The sequence below is a fragment of the Panthera leo genome, chromosome D4 (genome assembly GCF_018350215.1).
Source record: "Panthera leo isolate Ple1 chromosome D4, P.leo_Ple1_pat1.1, whole genome shotgun sequence".
In the NCBI taxonomy this organism is placed as follows: domain Eukaryota; kingdom Metazoa; phylum Chordata; class Mammalia; order Carnivora; family Felidae; genus Panthera; species Panthera leo.
The window spans coordinates 3,268,340-3,295,015 of record NC_056691.1 but is presented as its reverse complement, the minus strand read 5'-3'; the positions used below and the strand labels follow the sequence as shown (position 1 = coordinate 3,295,015).

The window sequence follows — 26,676 nt, the reverse complement described above, 5'->3', positions numbered from 1 at the left end:
TGGAGCCTGCCTCGGATTCTGCGTCTCTCTCTCTCTCTCTGCCCCTCCCCTGCTCACGCTCTGTCTCTCCCACTCTCTCAAAAATAAATTAAAAAAAAAGAATTGCGCAGAGCCTCTCTGAGGTCTCGGAAGACGGCCGGACGACTGCCCACGGCCCACTCTGTCTGTCCCCAGTTCCACTGCCCGCACTTGGGAAGTGTCGGGGGTGGGGCCGTCGGGAACAGGGCCCGGGAAGGCGCGGAGCAGTGGTAGCCCAGCAGGGCGCCTGTCGTGGACGAGGCGAGGGTGGGCAGACGCCGCTCTCTGCTCCCCACCCCCCAGGGGGTCGGCCGGGCGCCGGGCTGGGAGGGAGGACGCTGGTCCTGGCCCGTGGAGGTGGTGATGAGAGACCCTGCGTAGACTCCCTCTCCGACCTCTTCTGGATGTGACCCCGCCAGGCCCGGGCCTCTGCCCGGCTCCTTGCCTTCCACCGTGTGTCCCCACAGCGGCCTGTGACCGAGGGGGGGGGGGGGGCGGCCCCCTGTGCTGTCCCCAGGGCCGGAGGGCGGACCCCTCGGGGCTCCTGTGCTCGGCCAGGAGCGGTGTGAGTGGGGAGGACCCAGTCCCGTGGGCTGCGGTCATGCCCTGTCCCCCAGCAGGCCCAGACACGCCACCAGTCACTGTGTGTCCTCGCTGCACAGAGGGGTCTGCCGGCAGCTCCAGACCCCCTTTCTCCTGGTCCGGGGCAGCCCCCGCAGGGCCAGGGAGGTGGCCGAAGAGAAGAAGCAGGACAGGTCACACCCTGACCAGGACAGCAGATTCCTTGCCTTCTAGGAAGGCAGCTGACCACGCAGGCGCTGTCATTCCGGGGCCCTTCCCCGGAGCCCGCGGGTCCCCCGGGAGCACGTCTGTGCGGCCTGGGGGCTGAATCAGCAGCGAGCCCTCCCCAGCACCTCCCGCGGGCCCGCCCCCCTCCTGTGCCCTTTCCGCCAGGCCGGCGCTGGCGGGGAGGGGGTCTCCGTTTTGCAGAGGGACACGGGGCACGGGGAGGAGCGAGGGGAGCTTTGCGGCGGGGCGGTGGCCGAGAGCACTGGCCCACAGGAGGAGACTCCGCTCCCCCGGGAGCGGGGACGGCCACTTGGCTGTGAGTTTCCCACTGCCCCGCTTGGCCGTGAGCCTGGGGAAGTGAAAGTCTAATGTCCCTCGTTACCCGCAAGGCAGGGGCCTTGGATGCAGGGAGTGTTTACTGAACAACATGTCGCTTCTGTGTCCCGGGACCCAAGCCCCTCCCCGGAGAGCAAGGGCCCTGAGCTCCTCCTGGGCCTGCCGGGCTTGCCGGAGGCCTCGGTCTGAGGCTCCTGCGGCCGCTGATGGGGGTGGGGAGGGGAGGGGTGCAGCCTGGCTCTCCTCCCTCCTGCAGAGCCAGGCCGGGGCTCAGGAAAGGCAGGGACACCGGGAAGTCGAGGGAAGAGGAAGGACACACGGACCGGTCCAGCAGCTGCTCTTTGAATGGAGCTGGAGAGAAGGCACGCCAGGCAGCCGAATGGAATGTCGGCGAGCGTCAGGGCTGAGAAGCCCTTCCACTTCCCGTTGTGTGGTTCCCTCTGGTGCACCCTGCAGGGGCCAGGCCAACTCAGAACATTCAGTACCAACGCTGAGCTGTCGGCTCATCCCTAAAAAAAGCTTCCAGCTGCTGGCGCCACGGCTGCTTGGAAAGCAGACTTCCTGGGAAAGGAGAGCCCTGCACTTGAGAGAACACAGCCGGGGGGGAGCAAGGCTTCCCGGGGGGTGGGAGGCGATGGCCGGCGCGATGGCAGCCAGAAAGTTCCTGGAGTCAGGCCCCGAGCGTGCTGGGAGAGACGCCACAGGAAGGCATTCCCGGGGGACCCGTAGCTCACTGCAGCCACATCCACCTCAGTTGCCCCACACAGGGCTGAACCGAGAGGGCCTTCACCCAGGCTTTCTGATGACGGTTAATTTTGTGTCAACTTGACTGGCCAGAGAGCTGGTAAAACATTATTTCTGGGTGTGTCTGTGAGTGTTCCCGAAGAGATAAGCATCTGATTCAGATGTGCGTGGACATAATTTAATCAACAACAAGGCGGCAAGACAACAGCAAATTCACTCTCTCATCTTGAGCTGGGATGTCCGTCCTCTCTGGTCCTTGGACATCGGAGATAGTGGCTCTCGGTCCTCCCGTCTCGGCCTGAATCGCTCCACTGCCTTTCCTGTGTCTCCCGCTCACATACGGCAGATGGTGGCATTTCTCGAGCCAACTGCTGGGTTCAGTCTCCTTCTGTGCATACGGCAGCATGTGTCCTGGGGCCTCTGTTTCTCTGGAGAACCCCGTTACAGGTTGTGTGTGTTCAGCATGCTGCCTTCTCCCGTGAACACTGACCACAGCGCCTTCCACACGCCTCCTTTCCGCAATAACCAGTGACAAAGGAAAAGGTCCCATCTGGGCTGGGGACAGAACAGGGCAGTCCTACCTCCGAGCTTGTGTAAACTGACCGACTTCCCCTCAGAACACGCCGGGGGACCGACGGGGACAACTGGGGGCTCAGCCTGTGAGAGACGGGCAGGCAGACGGTGTCTCCACGGACAACTGTGGGATTTGGCTACTTCACGCCTTCTAGAAAAAACAAAGTTGCTGGAGATCTTGTTGTGTCCTTGCTAAGTGGCCTCATGTCCTGGCTTTCACTATGGAGCCTGAATGGCACCGGCTGTGACTAGAATTCCCAGGGTTTGCCCAAGAACATTCTGGGCTTCGTGTCATGGTTCTTCAGTGCGCGTGCAAAGGAAGCTTTGGCCCTGAGTTTGAAACTTGCTGTTGATGTTCTCGTTCCCCTTTGAAAAAAAAATTTTTTTAATCTTTATTTATTTTTGAGAGAGAGAGAGAGACAGAGACAGAGCGTGATCATGGGAGGAGCAGAGAGAGAAGGAGACACAGCATCCGAAGCAGGCTCCAGGCTCCGAGCTGTCAGCACAGAGCCCGACGCGGGGCTCGAACTCACAAACCGCGAGATCGTGACCTGAGCCGACGTCGGACGCCCAACCGACTGAGCCACCCAGGCGCCCCTCATTCCACTTTTATGTTCTGCCTTTGCTCTGGGTGGGCTGGCCAAGCAGGTGCACATTTTCCCCATATAGACAGAGATAAGGGACAGATAGATGACAGATAGATAGATGATAGATGATAAATAGTTAGATAGAGATAAGGGATAGATATATAGATATCTGTCTATATCTGATAGACAGGTGATAGATAAAAATATCGTGTCATTATTTTGCTGCTGGTACATGTGACCTTCTGATTCGGCCCACTTTTTCCTCCCAGGTTATGCCGGAAAATGATTGCAACGTATGTGTATCTTGACGAGCGTAGGATCTGAAAAACCAGAGGTGATAGTATTTCATTCTGTCTCAGAGAATTAAAAAAAATTGTGTCCACAGTGGAAACAAGGAGGGCAAAGAAACGAGAGGAATCAGCAGAGGATTTGGGCGTGAGCGAGCTCGGTGGGAAGGATGGGAGGCAGGAGGGGCCGCGGCCACCTGCAGAAGCACCTTGCCCCTTCACAAAACAGCCCTCGCTAAGCTCCCCCGAGGCCAGGGTCCCACGGGTACCACTCCTCGCCAACACACGTGTTACTATCTGTGAGCTCGCCAAGGGAACAGGACGTAGCAGGTGGCACCGTCCAGCCCAGGGGGGGGCGTGAGGGGTCGATGGCACGAGTCCCCGTGGGCCCCAGCTCCCCCGAAGCTTCGAGGTCCCGCACCACCGCCGGCTGTCGTCTCAGTGGGTTCGGCGTGAGGAGAGATCTTGCAAAAGCAGAGCAGGCAAGACAAACCACCACTCCTGCCCGTCACAGTGCAACAGAAGCTGCACCATTATACCCATTTCACAGGTGGGCAGACGGAGGCCCAGGGCCCAAGCAGCCTGGTCGAGATCACACAGCTGACTCCAGAAACTGAGCCGAACAGATAAATGTGGCTCAGAACGCGGTCATTCCCTCTGCCGTGAGATGTTGCCTCTTTATGCCGACACCTTGCCCCTCTGGGTCTCCAGTTTGGAGGTCCAGGGGGCACGGAGTCCGGAGGCCGCCATATGCTAGTAGAAAGCCCAGAGTCTCGTGGCTGTTCACCCCACGCTACGAGCCCGGAACAGGGTGCTCTCTGAGCCTCAGTTTCTCCTTCTGCAAGACGGGTTTGATGATGCCCAGCTAGCGGGGTTATGAGGGGTTCAGATGGCCGTGCTGTGTCCGTGGAGGCCCTCGGCAGGTGTGGTCACCTGTTTCCCGGTGACTCCGCGGCCAGGAATGGAATCACTAACCAGGGGACCTTGATACCCATAGACCCCCGACCCGAGAGCACGAAAGGGCGGCCCAGTGCAGAGTCTCGGTTCCGGGGCGGCCACAACAAAGCACCACAAACCAGAGTAAACGGCAGACGGTTCCATCTCCTGGTCCCGGAGGCCAGAAGCCAGCGATCAGGCTGTCGGCAACGCCACGCTCCCTGCCAGATTCCGGGTGGAATCCTTCCTTGCATCTTCCGGCTTCCGACAGCAGCCGTCAGCCCCTGGCTTCTGGACACATCGCTCGCACCTCTGCCCCTCTTCCCAGAAGCTGTCCTCTGTGTGTCTTTTCTTATAAGGACTCGGGTCATATCGATCAGGGCCCATCTGATGCCCTCCTCTTAACTCGATCACGTCTGCTAAGAACCTGTTTCCAGACGTGGTCTCAACGCACAGGCGCCAGAGGCTAACACAACACTGTATCTTTCTTTTTTAACGTTTTTAATGTTTATTCATTGCCTGAGAGAGACAGAGTGAGAGCAGAGGAGGGGCAGAGAGAGAGGGAGACACGGAATCCGAAGCAGGCTCCAGGCTCTGAGCCATCAGCACAGAGCCTGATGCGGGGCTCGAACTCACGAACAGGGAGATCATGACCTGAGCTGAAGTCGGACACTCAACCGACTGAGCCACCCAGGCACCCCCATCACTGTATCTTTCTGGGGAAGGGGACTCAGTTTAGCCCAGAACAACCGGGGGCACACTGGAGTGACTGTCCATTGAGCCCCTGGCCCTCAAGACCCTCCAGCTGGCATGGGGTCCACAGAAGCCCTAAGACAGACTGCCTGCAGGTGACGCGGGAGCAGACGGGGACACATCACCTGAAGGGTCCCTCCAGCTGTGCCCGTGATGCAGCTGCCGTAGAGAAGGTTGACCCTCCTGGACACCCTCACCTGGTCGGATGGCGGCTTCTGTGAGATCCGCCCGGACACCCTCAGGCCGTCCCGGCTGCCTCCGCGCAGTCAGGTGGGGTCTCCGGCGACCGTCCCTCAGCTGGCCCCAGAGGCCTGGGTCCTGTGAGTGGACAGAAGGCGGACGGCGCTGAGGTCCAGGAGGCCGTGAGCTGTAGCGTTGTCCTCACACGGGGGCTTCGTTCCGGACTGGAGGCGTCGCTCACGGTCCCAGGGTCCCACAGCATCAGCCCCAGCAGAGGGGTTGGAGGCAGGCACCCAATGCACGTCCTCTGTGGGCCTGTCCAGCACCCGGCGAGGTCGGCTGCGGCCCGAGTGGGCTCGTGCTGAGTCTCAACCTTGGACCTACAGCCCGAGAGCACGTGGGAATGTCCTCCCCAGGGCAGGTGCCCCGCATGGCACCTGCAGACACGCGGCGTGCTGCCCTCCGCACCATGGTGTCCCCGGGCATCCCTCCAGTAGCTCTGATAAGAGCCCGAGCTTGGGCCACCACGACCCCCGGCCCTTCCCGAGACAGAAGTTTACAAAAGCCTTCTTTAATCAAACGTCACGTGGGCTCCGTCCGCATGGACCACACCCCCTCAACGTTCGCCAGTCCCGAGAGGCTCTGCAGGAAAACATGCCATTTTCTTGTATGGCAGAAAGATTTCCCTTTCTACGAGCTGCTGGTGAGTGGATACATGCAGCCCGGATGCCGGCCAGTTAAGCTCAGAGGAACAAACAGACGCCAGCGTGCTCTGAAGGCCCCCACGTCCAGCAAGCTGGGGCCTTGGAAACCCTGCGTGCCTTCCGAGCTTGTCCGTCTGTCCGTCGGTCCGTGGTCAGCCAGGGCGCACATCCCCAAGGCCCGAGACCAGAGGGTCTGAGGGCTGCAAGTCCGGTCGGGACCGTGCCAGACTCGTCCCCAGGCTCCTCGGTGCCTTCAGGGTCCGGGGGAGGGGGTGCCGGGGGGTGGGGGGGACAACCTGAGGCTCTGGACGCCCCGGGACACCTGCCACTCAGCCTGACTGCCTGTCACGTGACTGCAGGATTCTAGCACAGGAACCACACCCAGCCCCCTTGGGAGGGCGGTGGGCCCAGGGGGCTGGCCGGGGGGGACACAGAGCTGCCAACTGTACGTGTCGAGGTGCGTGATGACAGACGGAGAGTGGTCCGTGGCGGCTCAGAGAAAGCAACTCTCGGTGCCCTGCTTCAGGCACACCCACGGGGCCCTGACAGGGCTCCCCCGTGGGCCCGTGTGGATGTCCCGCTTACTCAGAAAGGAAGGATCAGGAGGACCCGGAAGGGGTCCAGCCCTGCCAGGGACACCCTCCCCCCGGGGGCTGCAACTTTGCAATTCTTATTCAGCCAATGGGGGTGAATGCTCCCCAAACTTACAAAGACGTTAGCATCTACGGACGTTGAGGGGGAAAGACGGCTACGGGGGGACCATCCCCGTGGCCCGTCACGCCCTCAGCGAGGACGCTGACATTCCCCACACCTAGCCTGGCATCACCTGATGACGCAGCAGCCCCGACTGCTTCCAGAAGGAACTACTTGCTCTTTCCCACCACCCAGCGCCCGTGGCTCATTTCCCAGATCCAGGAGGCACAGCCAGGAGACGCTCGGGGCTGCTGAGCAGGATGCTCCCTGGGAGGCCTAAGAACGTGGCGGAGGGTAAGTCCCTCGTCCCTGCCCGTGCAGGGGCTGGATGGACGGTCCTCCCAGGTTCGGTCAGAAGAGCAGCAGGCAGCAGGGTCCTCGTGGAGCACAGCAACACCGTCTCCCAGATCCCATGCGTCGGGCGGGGCTCCCCTCCACGAGACCCTCCGGGAGCAGCATTTTCAGTACAGCTGGGGTTTGCCAACACTTCAGAGACCTTTTCCTTTCTGACAGCCTGTGATTCGGGCCAGCTCCACTTCCGTAGACGGGACTCAGGAACCAGCAGGTTAGAGGTTCTCCAAAGGGCCACACGCAGCCTGGCTGCCCAAGGATGCTCTGTGCACGTTTACAAAGAAACGAAAGAGCCTTGCATGCCTCATAACCGCCCCGCGCTAGAAAGAAAGTCACCACGTCACACCGTCGCCCCGCCGCGGTGCCCGTCCGGCCTCAGGAAAGCGTTCGCCTTGAATCGTCAACACGGCCTGAAACCCCACCTGCTTGTGGCTTGTGATGATGTGTGTCCGTCCTACCCCAGATGAGTCTCCAATTCTCAGCAGACGCTGACCCGCGTCCTGCCCTTTAACTCCACGTGGACACCGTCTAGCTGGGGACGGTCGCAGATCCTACACATTAGAGGCTCCGTCCGTCCCGCGAGGCTGCCCCCGCCCCCTCCTCTCACACTCCGGCTGGTCTAGATCGCCACCCGTGCTCGTGGCTAATGGGCTACAGATCGGAGGCTCCCACCGCCCCCTCCTGGGAGCGGAGATCACCGGATCTCCAGTTTATTGCAGAGGACGTTAACGGATGTGGATCGACAGCCAGGTGAAGAGATACACAGGGTGAGGTCCCCTTGCCGTGGTGACACATGGCAGCCTCTGGGCCACCAACCCAGAACCCCGTCCTTTTGGGTTTTGTGGAGGCTTTGTTACCCGGGCATGTTGATAAGTCCGTGGCCATTGGCGATTCGTCCGACTCCAGCCCCCCGTCTCTCCCCAGAGGCTGTGGGTGGGACTGAGACTTCCTTCCATCCAGCTCTGGGTGGACGCTGTCACGGGAGTGGGGGGACACACGGAGGACAGCGCGCGTGGGGGAGGGGTGTTCTCCTTTGCCGAAGGGGAGAGAAGCCCCGTCTTCCACGTGCTGGTTTTGAAGCGTTTTGTTACCGAAACAAGGAAAGGAGGGACTCAGAGATGAAAGGGGGTATTAGCCGCCCCTCGCGGGCACGGTGCCTGAGCCAAACGGGTGGCCTGCTTGTCTTTCGGCGTTCAGACTTGAAAGGATGTCTTTCTGGAAGGACGCTTCCCTGTTTCCGAGACGGTTGGTGGTTCTGGCAGAACCGGGAGCAGAAGGGGACCGAACCGAATCAGAGCCACACGCACAGCAACGCAGCAGAGGCTGGACGGGGGCATAGTCTGGGAGCACGGAAAGTCAACAGTAAGGAAGCTGCTGGCCCCCACACCCGGCCCGAGACTCCCGGGTTCTGGAAGCGGCTTCCCACCCACCGAGGCACCCACCGAGGCCGCTGGGGTTCCCTCTTCCCTAGTCCTAATTACCAGCGGTGGGAGTCGTGCTCTGGGAACACCCCCACTGGGTCCGGAGATTCTCAAGGATGCCTCTCTTATTCCTGGCACGTTTCCGAGGCTTCCAGAGAAAGGGACAGGCCCTGCCTGGGAACATTCCACTCTGCGGGACAGCTGCAGAGACCTTTCCAGGAGCCCTGTGCCAGCTGGAGGGGCTTGGCACGTCGGTGCAGGGTCCAGCGCCTGGCCCCAGCCGGCCCCACCCCGGGGTTCCCGGGGACCCCAGCACAGCCTAGCAGGGGAGGTAGGGGGCAGCGGAAGAGGGGCACACACATACACACACACACAAACACACACACACACATACACACACTAGAACGCGGGTTGTTCAGTGGACCCTTTAAAGTGAATTCCTCTGGGGGCACCTGGGTGGCTCCGTTGGTTAAGCGACTGACTTGGCTCAGGTCATGATCTCACAGTTCGCGAGTTCGAGCCTCGCATCGGTCTCTGTGCTGACACCTCAGAGCCTGCTTCAGATTCGGTGTCTCCCTCTCTCTCTCTCTCCCTCTCCCCTGCTCACACTCTACCTCTCTCTCAAAACACAAAATAAACATTTAAAAAATTCAGTGAAGTGAATTCCTCTAGAGATGCCACCTTAGCCCCAGGCCATTTCCATGCCCCCACCACAGGCCAGACAGGCCCTGAAACATGCCAGGAACCTCCTGCCCCAGGGACTTTGCACGTGCTGTTCCGTCCCAGATAACTCCGCACACACACATCACCTACACCCCTGTCACGGGCCCTTCTGCTCTCAGACCACAGCCCCCACTCAGCACACTTGTCCCTGCACTATGTGCACTCCTCACTCTTTGTAATCAGTGCTTCTTTGTGTGACCACCTGACTAGTACGTGATTCCCTGTCCCGCGCATGAGTTACTCTGAGGGCGGGATCCAGCCCCGCGCGTTTGTGATGTCCAGCCGAGCACCTGGCAGGTGATGAACACACAAAACCCGACAGGGGCGTCACATCACAGGGATACCCTGACTGAAGCCCCCATTTCCCTGTTTACAGGACCCCGCATCACCGAAGGCCAGGCCCGACAGTGTCCGGGCACCCACGGGACTTCCTGTCCCCTCCAGGCCGCAATGGGAGGAGGAGAGATTCCTTTCCAGGTTTCTGAAGTCCGAACTTGTCAGAGTTCCGTCCGATCCCCCTGGAAGGTTCTGACCCCGTGCAGGCTCCTCAGACCCCAAGCCGGAGCTGTGTCACAAGGACCGAGGTCCCCACTTGTCAGGGATGTCCTGCGGGTCCTCAGGTCAGCCTGTGCACACCCGAGCAGAGTGTCCCCTGACTTCTGGAAGAGCGAGAAGTGACGCGCCGCCTCTGGCACGGCGGCCCTCGCCCCCACGGTCCTGTGCGAAGTTGGGCCCTCTGCGGCCCCGTCAGCCCCCAGCCCCGTCAGGCAGCTGGGCTGCACGAGCTCCCCGTGTGCACAGGAGCCTTGATGAAGGGCAGGAGACAGGAGAAGCAGGGGTGGGGGGATGATGCGACCTCTGGGGTCCCTGCCTCCCGTCTCGGGTCCCCGTGAGCCACGGGACTCGACTCAGCTCCGCGCCAGGAGCCACGTCCTTGCTCCGAGGCAGCGGCAGGGTGGGGTTTTCGGCCAACGTCTGCTGATGCTGGCTGGGGCACGTGGCACCTGCCGGGGACGGAGGGGTCTGGGATGGCCCTGCCCTTGGAGGAGCCGTGTAGACGCTGCAGGGGGCGAGTGCCCACAGGAAAGCAGATGTGGCAGAGGAGGGTCTGGTCTGGAGGCCACGTGGGCGGGGGCCCTTCCGGGTCTGGCCCAGTGGCTCCGTCATCTCCAGAGAGAGCAGCACGAGGCCAGGCCCGGATATGACTGTGAAAACCGGCCGGGAGCAGGGTCCCGCCCTCGGTGAGGGATGCGCTCCCACCAACCGCGTGGGCCCAGGAGCGGGGCGCGGGGCCTGGCGTGGCTCTGTGTGGCTGTGCGCAAACCAGAGCCCCTCACGGCGAGACCGCGTCTCTGGCCCAGCGATACGAAGCGGCTCAGGACAGTGAGAGCCCAGCATCAAACCAAGTGTGGCCCCCGTGTGACCGGCCGCACGCCGGGACGCTGGCCCAAGAGGCGTTCGCTCCTGGGGCGCCCCGCTGCCGCGTTCATATCGACGGGCTATGACTCTTGTGCGTAAGGAAGGCCCCGCAGGAAGGCCAAAGTGTGCTTTGGAGGAAAAGGACGTGCACTGCGAGGGCCGGATAAACCCTGGAGGAGCACGCCAGCCTTCTGTCTGCGCAGAGTGTGGACCACGGACAGAGCCGCGGCGCAGGCTGGAGGGGCAGGCTCCCCAGGCCCCCCCGGCCCCATCGCAGCCTGTGCGCCGGCGAGATCCCGGGACCCAGCAGGACTGAGCTCTGCTGGACCTTCGGTGGCTCTCGGCCCTGCCGCGTGACGCCTGCCTCAGGAGCTTTCCAGAACACCCTCGCCGTGGCTGACCCGTCCTCACCCCTGCCTGGGAGGGGGGCCCGTCCACACCGACCCCTGGGCCCCCGACCCCTCGGCGGCCCCCTCCCAGGATCTGCTTCCATCTCAGGCGCGTGTCAGCCGGGCCTCCCTCGCCCTGGACGGAACGCGGCTGGGTGACCACAAACAGGGGCCGCGGGGTGCACTTAACAGGTGCGTGCCAGCAGAAAGGCTTGCACGGCCAGTCGCTCGACAGAACCCCGGCGATAAGAGAGGGGATCGGATGGAAAAGCTAACACTTTGCTTTAAGCTGAAACAACAGCCGTTATCAACAGCCCTAAAAAAGGTCAATTCACTATCCCGCCGTGATGTGCCCTGTTTGAACAACAGTGGAAAATGCACAGCGAAGGCAGAAAGCCACATAGAATCCTTGCTGCCCGGGGACCCCCATGCCAGTCCCGGGCACCGAGGTGGGGGGGGTCCCCCTCTCTCTGACGCCCCCCTCTCCCAGCTTCCATGCCTAGGAAACCCCTCGGCCACCTCATGCACAGGTGGCTTCTTTGCCCACAGCGCTGGCTGCTGTCACGGCCACTTGGCCCTCTCTGCGGCAATGGCAGAGGGGGTGACGAAGTAAGCGTGTCCCCGCCCAACCCGACAGGTGCATCGCTGCACACGCGCGGGCATCCGACGGAGGCAGAGGCGGCCACCAGACTGCGGTTCCTGCAGCGTCCATGTCCCTCCACTACCCCCGGCCGACCCCGAGGCCGTGCCCTCCACCCCAGACCACAGCTACCGGTGGACAAGACAGAGCCTCAGCGTCCCAGCTGACCGACCTCAGAGGCCCCACACCCAGCCCCTCACCTGGAAGGGGAGCTCCCGAATCGTGCACGCGGCGACCACACTCAGCTCCGCACCTGCCCAGGGGATCCCCGGGAAAGAAGCGTGAGTCGTCATTGAGACAGATGCCAAGGGCAGCTGCAGTGAGGCCAGCAGAGCCTCTTCCGCTCCCTCCAGAACATTCCGCGAAGGCTAAGGGAAGAGCCAGCTCACCCCGCGGGGGCTTCACCTTGGCCACCCTAAGTGCACACAGCTGGCTGGCGGATGCACCCAGACCAGGCAGAACGCCCAGGAAATGGGCTGTGGTCCACTGGGGCCCCTGTCCACGCCACCCCCTCATCCGCAGCCCTCCCTGGGCTCCCCCTAACCTCTGCACCGGCTATACCGCGTGAGGCGGCCCCTGAGAGGGCCAGCCAAGCAGCAGCCGGCGCCTGGTGTTGGAGGGTGGCAGGCAGGGTGCTGGGGCAAGAGCGAGCTGCCCCCCGGGCTGCCGCGGCACACTTTGTTCAGACACAGTAACAGCTATTAGGTCACACAATTGACCCAAAGAGGGAAGTCATTGCAGCAAGAAACAAAGGGCGCTCAGTGCCGCCTGGCCGCAGACAGCTGGCCCCTGGGGCGCCCAGAGCCTCTTACGTGGGCAGCAGTTTCCCTGGCCCGTGGGGGAGGGGCGCCTGCCGGTCCTTTCCCTGCCCAGACGGCCTGGGCGTGGGGCGTGTGCATGCGCCCCCCCGGACTGAGCAAACTGGCCAGGGCCCCGGCCGAGTCCCCGTGCAGGGGCACGGCCCGACGGCGGCCAGGAGCCCAAGGCCCCCACCCGCTTGTCCTGTGCTGTCTCCGCTCTGCCCCCTGCTGCGGAGAGGCCCTCCCGGCCCTCCCCGTGCCCCCCAGCCTGCCAGAAATACTGGAAAGGCAGACAGGTGTGTATCTTCAGTGCCAAGGACGGAGGCAGGGGAGCCCCACGAGCCGTGTCTCAGGGGGGCCAGAGCAATGCAGGTAAACTACCAATTAGCACTCAACGCGGAGATAAAAATAACGGCGGTACAGGAGGTCCTGCCAGCGGGGCTGTGCCCAAAGCGCCTCGTCGCCACCCAGCCTGGAGCCGCGACCCAGCGCCGGAGGCCACGGGCAGGTCACGCCGAGGCACCAAGGGATGGGGCTCGGCTTCTGTGTCTCCCACAAGGTCCCGTGGCGGCACACGGCTTACGAGGTTCACCAGGCCTTGCAAACAATCCCTGGACCAGCTTTGAAGGGAGGGAGTCGTGCCCCAGGAATCTCCCCAGGGATGCTGCAGGGGGAGGGGGTGCTGGGTGCTGCTCTCGGGGCGCCTCTGACTTTGGGAGCCAGGTGAAGAAATGCACAGCGCCCCGAATGATATAGGACACGATGCCCACAACAGCTGCCCCGAGCCCCAACCCTCCAGGAAAGCGGGCATCGTGGGGGGGAAGGGGGGAGGGTCAGAATGCACAAATGGGAGAGACGGACCAAGCTGAGGCTGCCAGGGGGCGTCAGGCTGACGGCCACGCAGATGTGACTCCCAGGGAGTGGGGGTCCTTTGGGGGATGTGCAGGTGCAGGAAGAAAATCAGCATCACCCACATTCGAGAAGGGGGAGACAGAGCCAGCCGTCCCTGGGCCGCCACCGTGGTGACCTTCACAGCTCTACAGCGTCCCCACAAGAAGAGCCTGAGTGAGCCCCGCGGATGGAAGAGGGGACAGGGAGAGGCTGGGACTGGGATCCAGCAGTGGGTGTGCCCTGGGCAGGGGCAGGCGTCAGCTCTCCCGCAGGCGCTCCCTGGAGCCCCAGGCCCCTCTCCACGGGGGACAGACCACTCTGCAGAGAGGGCAGAGCACCGCCCCCCCCCCTTTGCCCACAGGCCCCGGAGAGGCTGTCCCTGCACTCTCTGCAGATACGCTAAGGGCAGAGCGGTCTCGCCGAGGCCAGAGCTGGTCAGCCAGGCACGCGGGCTCTGGAATCTGCTCTCTGCGCCAGACGCTGGTCCGGAGCAAACAAGACAGGCTCCCTGAGAGCCCTGAGAGCTCAAGTTCTCCCTCACTAATTTGCTAACCTGTGCAAGACTGAGCACGAGAATGAAAGCCACCAACTTGCAGCTCAGAACAGAATGTACTGTTCACGGGCCGTCCGTCCATCATCTTACCCCGTATTCCAGAAGGCTCAGTGTTCCATAATATAATCGTTCAGTGGAAACCAAGCGTTCTGGCCATTACTTTTTCTGTACCAGCTTGTTTATTTGGAGTAATTTGCAGTCCTGAAAGAAGAAAAAAAAAAAAAAGCAAGTGCTAGGGACAGAGATTGCCTGCAGGAAGAAATTGGTTTAATGGTTACCCTATGGGAAAAGGCAGACCTTTGGGCTCCTTCAGCTTTGACACAGAATGGTCTCCTTGCATTTTTACGGGACAGAGGTCAGCCTCCACGGGAAGGAGCAGAAGCAAGGGAAAGAATTGCAAAGCATCAGGGACTGTGTGCAGCACGTGGCCCGTGGCTCCGTGGTGGCAGCGTCAGACCAAGACCGGAGCACAGGAGCTGTCACCCTGGCTGGGCGACAGCCAGGCTCTCTCAGAAGGGAAGGGAATACAATTGAGAGAAGCACTGCCAGTTTATTTCCCAGCGCTCGCTATTTTAATAGCAAACTGGTGGGCACGTTTGCAAAGCTCAGGCAGGATGCAGCAGGCCAGAGAGTATGGGAGTTCGGTCTGTCCCTCGGGAGCCTTGCCGCTCTCTGAAAGGGTGACGCAGCCCCTTTCTTTCCACTCGCCCTGGACCGTCTGAGGTTGACACGGCAAACCCTGCTGACCTGGTTAACAGCTGGGGCGTCCGGCAGGTCCGAGTGATTGAGCCTCACAACAGAGAGCCAAGGAGATATGTGTGCGCACCTGTGTGTGTGCATTGTGTGTGCATGTATGTGCACCTGTGTGTGCATGTGTGTGTGCACCTGTGTGTGCATTGTGTGTGCATGTATGTGCATCTGTGTGCGCACCTGTGTGTGCATTGTGTATGCATGCACCTGTGTGTATGCATTGTGCGTGTGCGTGTGTGTGCATATGGGTGTATACCTATGTGTGTGCATGTATGTGCACCTGTGTGTGCATGTGTGTGCACCTGTGTGTGCATTGTGTGTGCATGTATGTGCATCTGTGTGTGCATCTGTGTGCGCACCTGTGTGTGTGCATTGTGTATGCATGCACCTGTGTGTATGCATTGTGCGTGTGCATGTGTGTGCATATGGGTGTATACCTATGTGTGTGCATTGTGTGTGCACCTGTGTGTGTGCATTGTGTGTGCATGTATGTGCACCTGTGCCTGCATATGTGTGTGCATCTGTGTGTGTGCATTGTGTGTGCATGCGTGTGCACCTGTGTGTGTGCATGTATGTGCACCTGTGTGTGCATGTGTGTGTGCACCTGTGTGTGCATTGTGTGCGCATGTATGTGCACCTGTGTGTGCATATATGTGTGCACCTATGTGTGTGCATTGTGTGTGCATGTGTGTGCATGCACCTGTGTGTATGCATTGTGCGTGTGCATGTGTGTGCATATGGGTGTATACCTATGTGTGTGCATTGTGTGTGCACCTGTGTGTGCATATGTGCACATGCACATGGACATGTGCATGTAAGTGGTATGCCATGTATGCATTGTGTGTGCACGTGTGTATTTGTGTGCATGCATGTTGTGTGCGTGCGCGCACATGCACACGTGGGTACATATGTGTATGCACAGGTCTGCATGCATATGTTGTGCACGTGTATGTTGTGTGCATGTGTGTGCCCATGTGTGCATTTGGGGGCGTGCATGTGTGTGCACATGTGGGAGGAGGAAGCTGCTAGTAGAACAAATTTGGGGACCCCAAAAACCGGAATCCTATAATTGGGAGACATTGAGACCCGGCTGGCTTCAGTTCTTTGTTTAAGGGCAAAGAGTCCCCAGGTTCCGAGAGGCGCTGAGTGACTGAGGCAGGGACCACCATCAACAACCCACCCAACGTCAAATCCAGGGTCACCTAGCACATTGGGCCCCTCTGCACCCACGGGCCCTGTGTAAGGTCAAGTTCTTTCAAATGTGGAAATCAATGCTCAGAGAGGTAGAGGTTTCCTGAGGCCACAGCTGGGAAGCGGCCAATGCTCAGGAACTCAAAAGCAGCCTCACCCCTCATCCCACCCAGGGCTCCGGCTCCATGCCCAGTAGGGGCCAGGAGCCGGGACCAGCCCCTGTCTGATCATGGGGCCGGCACCCCTCCCCTTTCTCCATGGCCACCTCCATAGGGTCCCATCTGCAGGGGGACAGACCCCTCTGCTGCCAGCTGTCGGCCAGACCTGGAGCAAATGGGAAGTCCCGTTCAGGGTAACTTCGGGACTAGCCCCCGGGCCCGGGGGGTGCCTTGGGGGCTCAGATGTCCTCCACAGACAGTGCTCAGCGCTACCGGAGGCTTGCTGGAAATGAGCTGTCCGCAGAGAACCGGAGCTCAGGATCCACACAAGACCCCCACACATAGGCAGGCAATTCCAGGTTCAGATGGCCACTCTCCCTGTTCCAAGAAGACCCACCACCTGAGCTGCGGTGGCCGGGGCCTGCTACCACTCCCTGAGGTGGCTGAGCCACGGGGCTGCATGGCCAAGGGAGGAGTTGGTACCCCAGTGCACATGGGGGAGGGGCTCCTGGCAGGGGTGCAGGGCAGGGGCGGGGGTGCTACCGCAGCGAGAGGGACAGGGAGAAGGGACCTCTCTCCCCGCACCCCTCCGTTGGCCAAGTCCTAGGAGAAGCCCATGTGGTGCCCTCCTCCCATTGGACGAGCCGTCCTGGATGCACAGAGCCCGGAGTTGGGGGCCGGGAAGCCAAGCACAGCGGGACCTCGGGCCAGATTCCAGATTGTAACATTGAGCATGTTAATTGATACTTTTTTAAAAGGATTTTAATGTTTATTTATTTTTGAGAGAGAGTGAGACAGAGCACAAGCGGGGGAGGGGCAGAGAGGGAGACACAGAACCTGAAACAGGCTCCGGGCTCTGAGCTGTCATTACAGAGCCGGATGCCGGGCTCGAACCACAAACTGAGACATCATGACCTGAGCTGTAGTCGGAGGCTTAACTGACTGAGCCATCCCTATTAATAGGTGTCCCTATTAATTGATACTTTTATTTGCAAACCTAAGTCTTTGTATGAAACTGTATCACTTTTCCCACTGGAAAGGGCAGATGGTGAGTTAACGGAGAAATCCTATCCTGGATGGGATTTGAGGCCTCTTCCTCCTTGGGACCAACGGGCCCTCCCTGCCTCACTCCACAGCAGGGGGCTCCATGGAGGTGTGGATCCCTTGAACCTGTGGGCACCCCCTCTGCACCACCTCACAGCCCCAGCCCCGAGCCCATGCACCATTTGTCTAACAGATGCTCGGACCGTGCAGATGTTTCAGATAAAGGGTTTGTCTTTCAGAAATTTAAAACCATCTGCTCCCTGAAGGAGTACCTGGCGGGAGCTGGGGCCAGGGTGGGGGCACAGGGAAGTCAAGCCCCAGACGCTGTGCTTTTGGGAAACAGGGTATAGCTGAGGAAGGCTGGAGACAGCAGGCACTGGGGCACATGGGTATGGGCCTGGCGCCTGGCCTGGAACCCTCAGAGGGTCCTGGGGCCTGGCCTGGATCCCTCAGGGGGGCCTGGGGCCTGGCCTAAAACACTCAGAGGGGCCTGGGCCTGGCCTGGAACCCTCAGGGGGGCCTGGGGCCTGGACTGGAACCCTCAGGGGGCCCTGGGGCCTGGCCTGGAACCCTCACGGGGGGCTGGGGCCTGGCCTGGAACCCTCAGAGGGGTCTGGGGCCTGGCCTGGAACCCTCAGAGTCCTAGGGCCTGGCCTGGAACCCTCAGGGGGGTCTGGGGCCTGGACTGGAACCCTCAGGGGGCCCTGGGGCCTGGCCTGGAACCCTCATGGGGGGCTGGGGCCTGGCCTGGAACCCTCAGGGGGGCGCCTGGGGCCTGGCCTGGAACCCTCAGGGGGTCTGGTGCACAGCCTGGAATCCTCAGGTGCCAGGAAGGGCCATGTGGACCATGACTACCACACTCACGCCAAGATGCTGAGTTAACCCCTGCGCAGAGCTGGGTGGCAGGTCTGCGGCCGGATTTGTCTCTGTGATTTCTAACGTCGTGGCTGTCCCAGAGAGGAGACGGTCCCAGCAGACCGCACGGCCACTCCCCACCCGCTGCAGCATCACGGCCCATCACATTTTGCACTCCAAGTGCTCTTTCTGTCAAAGTGGGTTCTAGAACCCACGAGGGGCTCGCTGGCTCAGACCAGACTGGGACACCTCTGCAAACACTGCACCCAGAACCACCCTCCCGGGATCTGAGCTCCCGTGTTAGGAGTGGGCCTGGGCTCTAGTTAGCCGGCAGAAAGCACGGAGCCTGCTCTGGGGGTCGCGGGGGGAGCTGGAGCCCCGGCTTCCAAGTCCCGGCCCTTCCCAGCCTCCCGCCAGGCCCCGCAGGCCTCCTCAAGACACCCTGGATGAAGGACAGCCTCGGGCAGCACAGAGACAGCGAGAGAGCCATGAACCCCCATCAGCCCTGCACGACACACGGGAAACACCCAGCCAGGTTCAGGGCCATTGGCTCCGCAGGGAAACTGGGACAGGTGCCAGGGGAAGTCCCTCCAGAAGCTCCCGGCCCTGCCTTCCCTCCAATACCTGCGGCTGGGTCTCCCCGGGCCGGGCCATCCTGGGCAGGGAGGGCAACACCTTCAGAAGCCCCCTTGCCCGTCCACGAACACCCCTCATCCAGGTTGACCTTTACAGACGGTCCTCAGGGGCTGGCAGCCAGTCCCTCCTCCTGCACAGGACGCAGTGCTCCCCGCTCCCTACAGGACAGACAGTCAAAACCTCCCGCCGCTCGGCCCCGCTCAGGGTCCCTCCACCTGCTCCCTCCTCTTCCTCCATCCTTCAGGAAACTGGTGCTTCTCACTGCGTGTGTCTTCCTACTGACAAAACAAATGGTGTTGCTTCCTGTAAAATATAAGGTCTCCAAAGCGTCCAGCATCTCGACTCCGTTCCCAGAACGGGCTCCTGGCAAACGCACTCGATGCTCACGAAGATCGTGCCGATGAAGACGGAAGGACAAACCCATGCCCCGTCCGGCAACAGACCCCACACCAGTGTCCCCGCGTGGATGGCTCACTTCTCCCTCTGCCATTAGACATTCAAAGCGCAGCCCTTGCCACTATGTCCAGGCATCGCGTTGGAGGCAGAGTATTTCAGAGGAAACTCTGTCCCTCTCCATGAAGGACGCTCAGGCTTGTAAACAGACCTCCATAGTATGTAGGAGAGGCTCTGCAGGGAGAGGAGGCGGCCTGCAAAGTAGGGGAGGCCCCGCCCGATGTGGGGAGCAGGGCAGGGCCCCGAGGGCAGCAGGAATGCTGCGGTCTCCGTTATCCACGGGGTGACAGGGGTGCCACCATGATACCCGTGTTGTAGGCAGGTAACTGGAGCCAGTGATCAGGAAGGTGGGGTGACAGCAGAGGTCAAGGCCGGCACAAGGGGTCTCAGAGCCTAGATCTGAGGGGGTGGGGTCTGTGCCGAGAGACAGGGATGGAAAGAGACGGTGTGGAGACACGGGAGCATTGCCACAAGAAATGCAAGAGAAATGCCTCTGGACACTCCGGGAGCCTCTCCCCGTTCCTTGTCATTGTCTGGGCCCCCACGGAACCAGCACAGGAGCGATTTGCAGAAACCCCGGGCAGAAATGCACGCACAATGGTTTTTGGGGCGTCTTCCCACAGCGGTCCTCACCCTGCCTCACCTACTGTCCACCCCCTCCTTCCTGGGGTCCACGCTTCCCTTCCTGTGGGGTGGGGGTGGGAGGTGGTACAGGGTCCCAGGAACCGCTGGGGTCTTGCTGAGAAACGGGATACTTTCTCCAGCCTGTATCTTTTCTTTCAACTTTGCTTTTCACTGTTGGGTCGATGTTCCCACTTAGAATTCCATTGGCCTGTGCTCTGCCAGAATAGAAACGCAATAAGTTTGGGGTGCCGGGGTGGCTCAGTCGGTTAAGAAGCGTCCGACTTCAGCTCAGGTCACGATCTCACGGTTTGTGAGTTCGAGCCCCATGTTGGGCTCTGTGCCAACAGCTCGGAGCCTGGAGCCTGCTTCGGATTCTGTGTCTCCCTCTCTCTGCCTCTCCTAGCTTGTGTTCTATGTGTCTCTCTCTCGAAAATAAAAAAAACATTAAAAAAAAATGCAACAAGTGTAAATCTTCCTCCTGGGTTATTCCCACTTGGGGAAGAAAAGTTGTACACGAATGTGGCCCCGGGCCACTGTCACAAAGACGGGGTAGCTGAGGAGTCCGAGCCAAAGAGCTGAATCTCTTCCACCCCCTCGCCACACAACGGGGCTGATGCCTCCAACCGGAGACCGGCCTGGAGCCCTGAACGGCTGAGTCCTGTGAATCCCACCTCCCCTCGAGGTGAAGGAGTAAAACCACAACCAGTGTGCGGCATGATGAAGAAATGGCCCATGGTTGTAGGATCCGCGCCTGCTCTGGGGGAAGAAAAAGAAAAGCTTTTACATCCTTTTGACGCTGTTTCCTTAACTGACCTTGCTTTCCAGGACTTGGCTTTCAGACCCCACCGGACGTTCCTGTATTTCACTGACCTGCTGTCCCATGTCCAGAGGCTGGAGAGGCAGAGAAGCGTGTCTTCTCGGAGTAACGTGAAGCCACGGTGGCAACAGGAAGCTTGGCCTTAACCAGAAGACGACACTTCCAGACCGTCAGGCCAGGTTCCCACCGTCACGGGCAGGTAGATCCGTGCTGCTCCCATCACATGCTCCCAGCCACCGCCTTCCCTCTGGAGAAGCCTCACGTGCGGCCTTTGGCACGTCGGTCAGCTGGGCCTGGGACGGACCGGCCACCGTGGGGGCCAGACAGCCCTCCGCCAGCCTTGGAAACGCAGGTCTACGGGGCATCGGACACAACTGGGACCCCTAAGAGCTCACCAGCAGCAGCCACTTCACCTACCCGAGGTCACTTTCTCATCGGCAAAACGAGGGATAAACACCAACTACCCCGAATGGCGCCTGGAAATTTTCCTGTGGGGGAGAGCGGGCCAGAACCGGGTCAGAACTGGACACCTGGACAGAGCCGGCTCGCAGCTCAGGGTCTCCCTGGACCAGAACTCGGGCCCTAAATCTACCAGCCCACCTGGCGTTCCGTGATCTGCAGCAAATGCCTTCATTAACTTTCAAGTACTATTGTCATTAACATTCATGCAGCGCTTTCCGGGCGCTGTCTGTGTGGATCGCCTCCGTGTGCCCGTGATCGCCCGCTTATCTACGCATTACCACTTGTGGTTGTTGGAAGTGTGGAGGCAGCACTGTGTCACAGCACCATGAGTCTTATCACCTGGGTATCCCATTGTAATTGCATAAAATCCCATTCGTCAAAAACAAAACAACAAAGCAAAGCAAAACCAGCAGCTTTGGGGTTTGCACCGTCCAAGCGTGCATTTTTTTGCCTGCAAATTCTCCTAGGCCCTGAGGCTCCAGCAGGCACCCTGGCTGTGAGTTCCCATCCAAGAAAGCCGAGTTTCTTAAGAGTTGCCAACTGACTGGTCTATGAGGGGTCAGGCGGCCAGCAGGGGTGTCTGCCTGCCCGCTCTGTGCAATGTTCTGTAAATTCACTCACCAAAGGGCACATTTTAAAGTAATTATGCCCCATTTGTGTTTACTATAGCCTGCTGTGGCAAATGGTCGTTTGCCAGGATGCACGCTGGCGTAGACATACGCTCGAGGTTCTGAGAAGCAAGTAGGTAAAATATTAACGAAACTCAGGCACACGCACACACGCGCACACACACACACACACACACCTGAATTATTTCACTGGGCCTCTGTCTCATCAAGGGGGAAACGTCTCCAAGAGATGATAAATGTGAAACAGAACACTTTCATTCTGAGAAGAATAACTAAGCTCGAGCAGTCCTCTTTTCCTGTGAAGGCTTCCAGGATTTGGAGAGAATTTAAAAAGTGGAGCCCAACTGGGTGAATCGGCCACCTGGGACAGCTGGTAAATCGGGAGAACTTTCTGCTTAGGAAAACGATACGCCATCCCTCCTCTGCCCAGAAGGCCCCCTGGGCTGCCAGGCAGCTTGCTAACAGCAGGCCAGCCCCATGGGCATTTCCCCTGCCGGACGCGGCTCCGGCCAAGCAGAGAGGCGCAATCAGGACGTACTGGCCTAATAAAAAAGATTGATTCACTCCGGACATCTCCCCCCACCCCCCGGCTCCTGGATGTTTCTCAAAGAAGGTCTTTGTGGAAAAGCTTTAAATTCTTTTGCTTCCACAAGTGTTTAAATGGGACTGTGAACACAGCCTCCTAACTCCGTGTGGGCAGAGAGCGCTGGGAATAGCAGGTAACAGAAGCCGGCTCCACTCACAATGGCTCACCCCGTTTGTGTCGACGAGGTCTTCCCATTTCTGCTCAGATCTTTGAAGTTCTACCACAGCCGTGACAGAATGATGACTCATGCTTAAACACAGGCATCATGTCATCCACGATATTAATACCGTGGTGACATTGCCGTAAGCGCTGAGCCTTTAAGAGGAGAAGGTTCCCGAGAGCATTCTGCCACCATCCTTGGGGACCACAAAGGGCAGCGGCTGCACGAGGCAGCGTTCATTGTGCAGGAGGGCGCCGCCTGCATCCTGCAAGCCGCTCTGATAAGCAGCTGTCAGCAGGGAGGGGGCTGCGGGCAGGAGAGGGGGAGGGGAGGGAGAGGCCGCTGTTATCAGGCTGGATGGCCAGCCTTTGGCTGCTGCCCTGATGTCTTATCTCAAGTATGCTCCTGTCTTGCAAGTTTAAAAATCTCCCTAAAAAGAGAGAAATGGGGGCAGGGCTCGAGTTCGGCCCTAACACGCTCCAGCGCCCCTCCCCCATTCCCAGCGCCCCAGGAGCCCCTAACTCAGCCCCACCGGAGGATGGTAGGTGCCAGGCAGTCCCCGGGGGGTCAGCGATCACCTGGAACCCTGCACACCGCTTCCCCCTCGGGCAAGGACCCCCTGCCCTCAATAAAGAGAAGAAGTTTGTTTCAGTAAATTTATTGTCAAAAACTCAAAGGTGCAGCAGCATAATCCTTCCGAAACCCGAGCATCGCCCGGCCCGCTGGTGCGCAGCGGTGCTGCTCAGTCCGACGGAGCTCCTGCAACTGTCGTCCAGGCCTCGCCCGCCTGGCCTTTCCCCTCCTTCCTGTCGAGAGCGCGCAGGCTGCTGAGTCACGCCTGCCCGGCCGGTGCGTCCTTCCCGGCCCCGTGGCCCACGGCCCGCCTCCGGCCTTCCCGGGCAAGCGGCCGCTCCCCACACTCGCAGAGTCCCGGGCTGGGGGCCAGACTTGCCCCTGCCGCCGCCGCCGCCGCCGCCGCCGGGCCCCTCCTGCAGGGGACCGCCCCTCCTCGCAGCTCTCCACGCAGCGCTCCGGTCCGGCGCCCCACCTCCGAGGGCGCGTCCACAGAGCCAGCCGCGCGCTAGGCGCCCCGGGACGTCACCACGTCGATCAGACCAAGGCCCCCTCCGGGCTGTCACTCGGGGAGGGTGATACTGGGCACCCAGTCGTTGACACTGCGGCTCTCCTCGCAGAACAGGCTGAGCTTCTCCAAGGCGGGGTCCTTCCACGCGTCCTCATTGGGGTTCTGCGGGCAGAGCGCAGAGGTCAGCCTGGCTGGACGCCGGCCGCGGCGGGGCGACACCCGGGCGGAGGCGACACTCACCGAAATGAGGATGCAGTGGAGGTCTCCCGACGCGGCCTCCTCGTCGCCCGCGCCCACGATCGCCGCCAGCCGCTGTACGTCGCCCACGCGCACGATGTCGATGTCGTTCTCGCAGCAGAACGCCTGGATCAGCGTAAAGTGGATCTGCAGCGCGATGTCGCCCTCGTCCTCCTCGTCGGCGGCCAGCACGCAGAAGGTCACGTTGTCGGGGTCCCTGCGCGGGCGGGGAGGGGGCGGTGAGGGCGAGGCGGCGAGCCCGGGGTGCCCCGCCGCCGCCGCCGCCGCCGCCGCCCCCCCAGCCCCCGGTCGCTCCCACCCGGGGCCGCGTCCACACTCACACGTTCAGGACTTTGGCGGACTCATAGACGCCGGCGGTGAGACAGCCCTGGCGCTGTGCCGACAGCAGCAGCTCGTGCAGCGCTTTCCCGGCGCCCTGCATCCTGCGGACGAGCCAGCGCCGTGAGCGGGGACTGGCCAGAAGGCGCGGCGGGATCCCCCAGCCCCGAGGACACACCCCGGGCACCCCAGCCGAGGACAGGCACCTCGGGCGCCCCGGCTCCCGCCCAGCGGCTTCCCACCCGCGCGGCTCCCCGAAGGTGGCCGCCCGACCGGCTGCGTCCAGTACACGGCCAGGCTCCCCGCGCCCCAAGACATCGGCGCCCGGCGCCGACCCACCTGGCGGTGCTTTCGGGAACCGTGTCTTGGCCGCGGATTTCCTCCAGAGTCATGGTTCGGTCGGCGAGCAGCTAGCTAGTTATCCACGAAAGGAGCGAGGGGCGCGGACGCGGCGGGCACCGGGAGGCTGGGGCCACCCGGCGAGCGCACGGCTGGCAAGTGCGCCCCGGCCCGCCGCGCGCCCTTATATAGGCAGGGCCGCCCCGCCGCCAGCTGGCGCTAGGCTGCGCGCCCATTGGCCGCCGCTCGCTTTCTGATGCAAATGAGGCGGCGGCCGCGGCTCGTGCCAGAAGGCCACGTGGGGAGGGGTGCGGGGGATGACAATGCCTCAAATCTGCCGCTTTTGTCCGGGTGTTACCAGGCAGACTGGAGCCTGCAGATTTCACTCGCCTTTTTGTTGTTTTAAGTCCTTAAAAGGAAAAAGTTAAAAAAAAAAAATCTTGCCTGTTAATAGGACGCTGTAATTTGTGAAATGCACCTTTGGAGAAACTAAAGATTTGGTTTGCACTTATTTTTGTTGCTACCTTTCTATTTTCTTCTTTACTTTTAATTTCAAGTTTAGCAGACTGTTGCTTTTAAACCGGAACTTAAAGTATAAAGCACCCAGCTCGGGCTTTAAGCTTGCAAAGGGCCTCAGCACAGCTGCCTCGGGCGACAGCGCGAGTCCGCCGGCCAGGCCTCCCCGCACACTCAGCGCCCCGGCCCCGCCGCCCTGGAGGGTCCCAGCCGACCTCCCCGCCCGCGGCCGAGGGCTGCGCTGCGGGGCGCTGGGACGCGCGAGCAGATTGCGGCCGGCGCACGCGGCTCGTTTGCATTTCTATGGAGAGCGCACAATAGCGGAGGTCTGGCGTGTGGCGGTTTGCAGGAGGGACAATCGAGGCTTTCTCTTCATAGCGACACTGTCCACCTGCCGCAGGGTGGGGCCGCTAGGGCCCCGCCGCGCGTGGGGGTCGCGGGGCTGCCCGGCGCGTGGAGGTCGGGCCACGTGCCGCTCCTGCGCGCCTGGGTGCGCATCCCCAGCAGGGGCGCCGCTTTGCATGTGATTCCCAACCCCCCCACCGAGTCCTCCCACGGGGCTCTGCACTGTCTACGCAGCCAGGTGCGCTGCGCAGGGACCGGGAGCTCTTGTCCCCAGGGGCTTGAAGAAGGCAGCTCGGAATCCCTTTCCCGGAGCGCCACCTACAGGCTGTCCAGAAAGACTCGGGCTACCCCCGCCCCCACTTCCGTTGGCTTCTAGGGGGTTGGCCCTGGCGGGTCCGCTGAGTCCCAACCCAGCTGCGCACTAATGGAAACCAGAGGAAGGGCTGCGCAACCCACCCCGGGGGTGGGGCGGGGGGAATGAGGACAAAAGGACACTCCGACCCAGTCCTGATGGAGGCAGAGCCCAGATTTCTTAGGCTATTTTGAAATGTTTTAATGGCTTAAATATACGTATATAACAAGCTTGTTTGCCACTTATAACAACTAAAGCTAGAGGAGGTACACAGCCCCTGCTGTGAGGTCACCGTTTGGGGCCCGTAAGCCAGCACTTGCAGACTGTCCATGGACAGCATCACTTACGCTGTCGCGCCGGGGTGCGCTTCATGGCCCCCTTTTCTAAGATCCTGGAGCCTGCACGGGGATTCGCAGCAAGCCCAGGCGCTGCTGCTAAACTTCTAGAAAATGGACGACAGAATGAACTGGCGGCCTGCACACCCCCCAGTGGACTTAGACTCTGCGAAGGCAGGGCCGCTTCCGGGATTCGGAGAAGCCTGTGCGTGCTCACCTCCTGTCCCAGAAATCCCAGGTGTCTTCTTCTAGTGGCGAGAGCCAGGCACCTGACGCCTTCACTTGCTGCTGCTTCCTTTCCTTCTTTGCTGGTGGTTTGCAGAATGACGGTATGTCTTGATATAAAATGTTTATTTTTAAGGGACGGAGGTTTAGGTATTGATCTTTTTCTTTGTATTAAAAATCTTAAAATGTATTAATTCCAGGTCCCCAGGAAATGTTGCAGATAGAACTTAACCGCACATCTTACCCCAGCCTCCCCAATTTAGAACAATACAAATCTGGGGGGCATCCGGTCTTAGCCCCTCCTCCTACAGGAAGGCCACTGGACAGGCCTGGCTGGGGAGGGGACGCGGCGGGCGGGGCAGCATTTCCAGGTGGCACTGAGCCAACCTGGAGGAAGAGGGCTGACAAGCCCGTGGGCCATTCTCGTCTGCTCACATTTTTAGGGTATTTGGTTTCAGGAAAACCGCCTTTCTGGTATGCCATAGGATATGGCTTCACACGGATATATTCGGTCAGTCCAAATGGCCGCAAAGCCCTCATCTCAACTGGGAAAGAGACGTCTTATCTGGAAGCCAATTTGGCCTCCACCAGACCCAGCCACCACCACCTTGGGGTCTAGACAAATGCAGGAGCTGTTGGGTCTGCCGTTTCCCCACCTACTGGTGGGACTACTGGGAGAGGGGTAGTGCCCTCACCCATCCCGGTTACCTGCACCGGGCAGACCACATGCCCCACCTGCTCCCAAGCTACGT

The 26,676-nt window shown here is 60.7% G+C and overlaps 1 protein-coding gene and 1 long non-coding RNA gene across 2 annotated transcripts; both read right to left on the bottom strand.

The window, feature by feature from the left end:
* Nucleotides 1–2,079: 2,079 nt before the first annotated feature.
* LOC122205472 lies at nt 2,080–12,162 on the bottom strand. The gene is made up of 3 exons (XR_006196085.1): nt 12,088–12,162; nt 11,744–11,796; nt 2,080–2,826 (listed from the first exon to the last, which is right to left on the bottom strand). It is a non-coding gene; the product is annotated as an uncharacterized LOC122205472 (long non-coding RNA).
* A 10,648-nt stretch (nt 12,163–22,810) lies between these two features.
* Nucleotides 22,811–24,325, bottom strand: GADD45G (growth arrest and DNA damage inducible gamma). Its single transcript, XM_042913136.1, has 4 exons — nt 24,152–24,325; nt 23,815–23,916; nt 23,477–23,690; nt 22,811–23,398 (listed from the first exon to the last, which is right to left on the bottom strand). The coding sequence occupies exons 1-4, from the start codon at nt 24,202–24,204 to the stop codon at nt 23,288–23,290; spliced, it is 480 nt and encodes a 159-aa protein (XP_042769070.1). The 5' UTR covers nt 24,205–24,325; the 3' UTR covers nt 22,811–23,287.
* Between the last annotated feature and the right edge of the window lie 2,351 nt (nt 24,326–26,676).

Bases quoted from the DNA above. Each gene is read 5' to 3' on its own strand.
- GADD45G (XM_042913136.1), bottom strand. From the start codon at position 24,204: ATGACTCTGGAGGAAATCCGCGGCCAAGACACGGTTCCCGAAAGCACC. The intron at 23,917-24,151 runs GTGGGTCGGCGC...GCTCGTCCGCAG, and splicing joins GTTCCCGAAAGCACCGCCAG to GATGCAGGGCGCCGGGAAAG. The intron at 23,691-23,814 runs GTGAGTGTGGAC...CCGCCCGCGCAG, and splicing joins TCCGCCAAAGTCCTGAACGT to GGACCCCGACAACGTGACCT.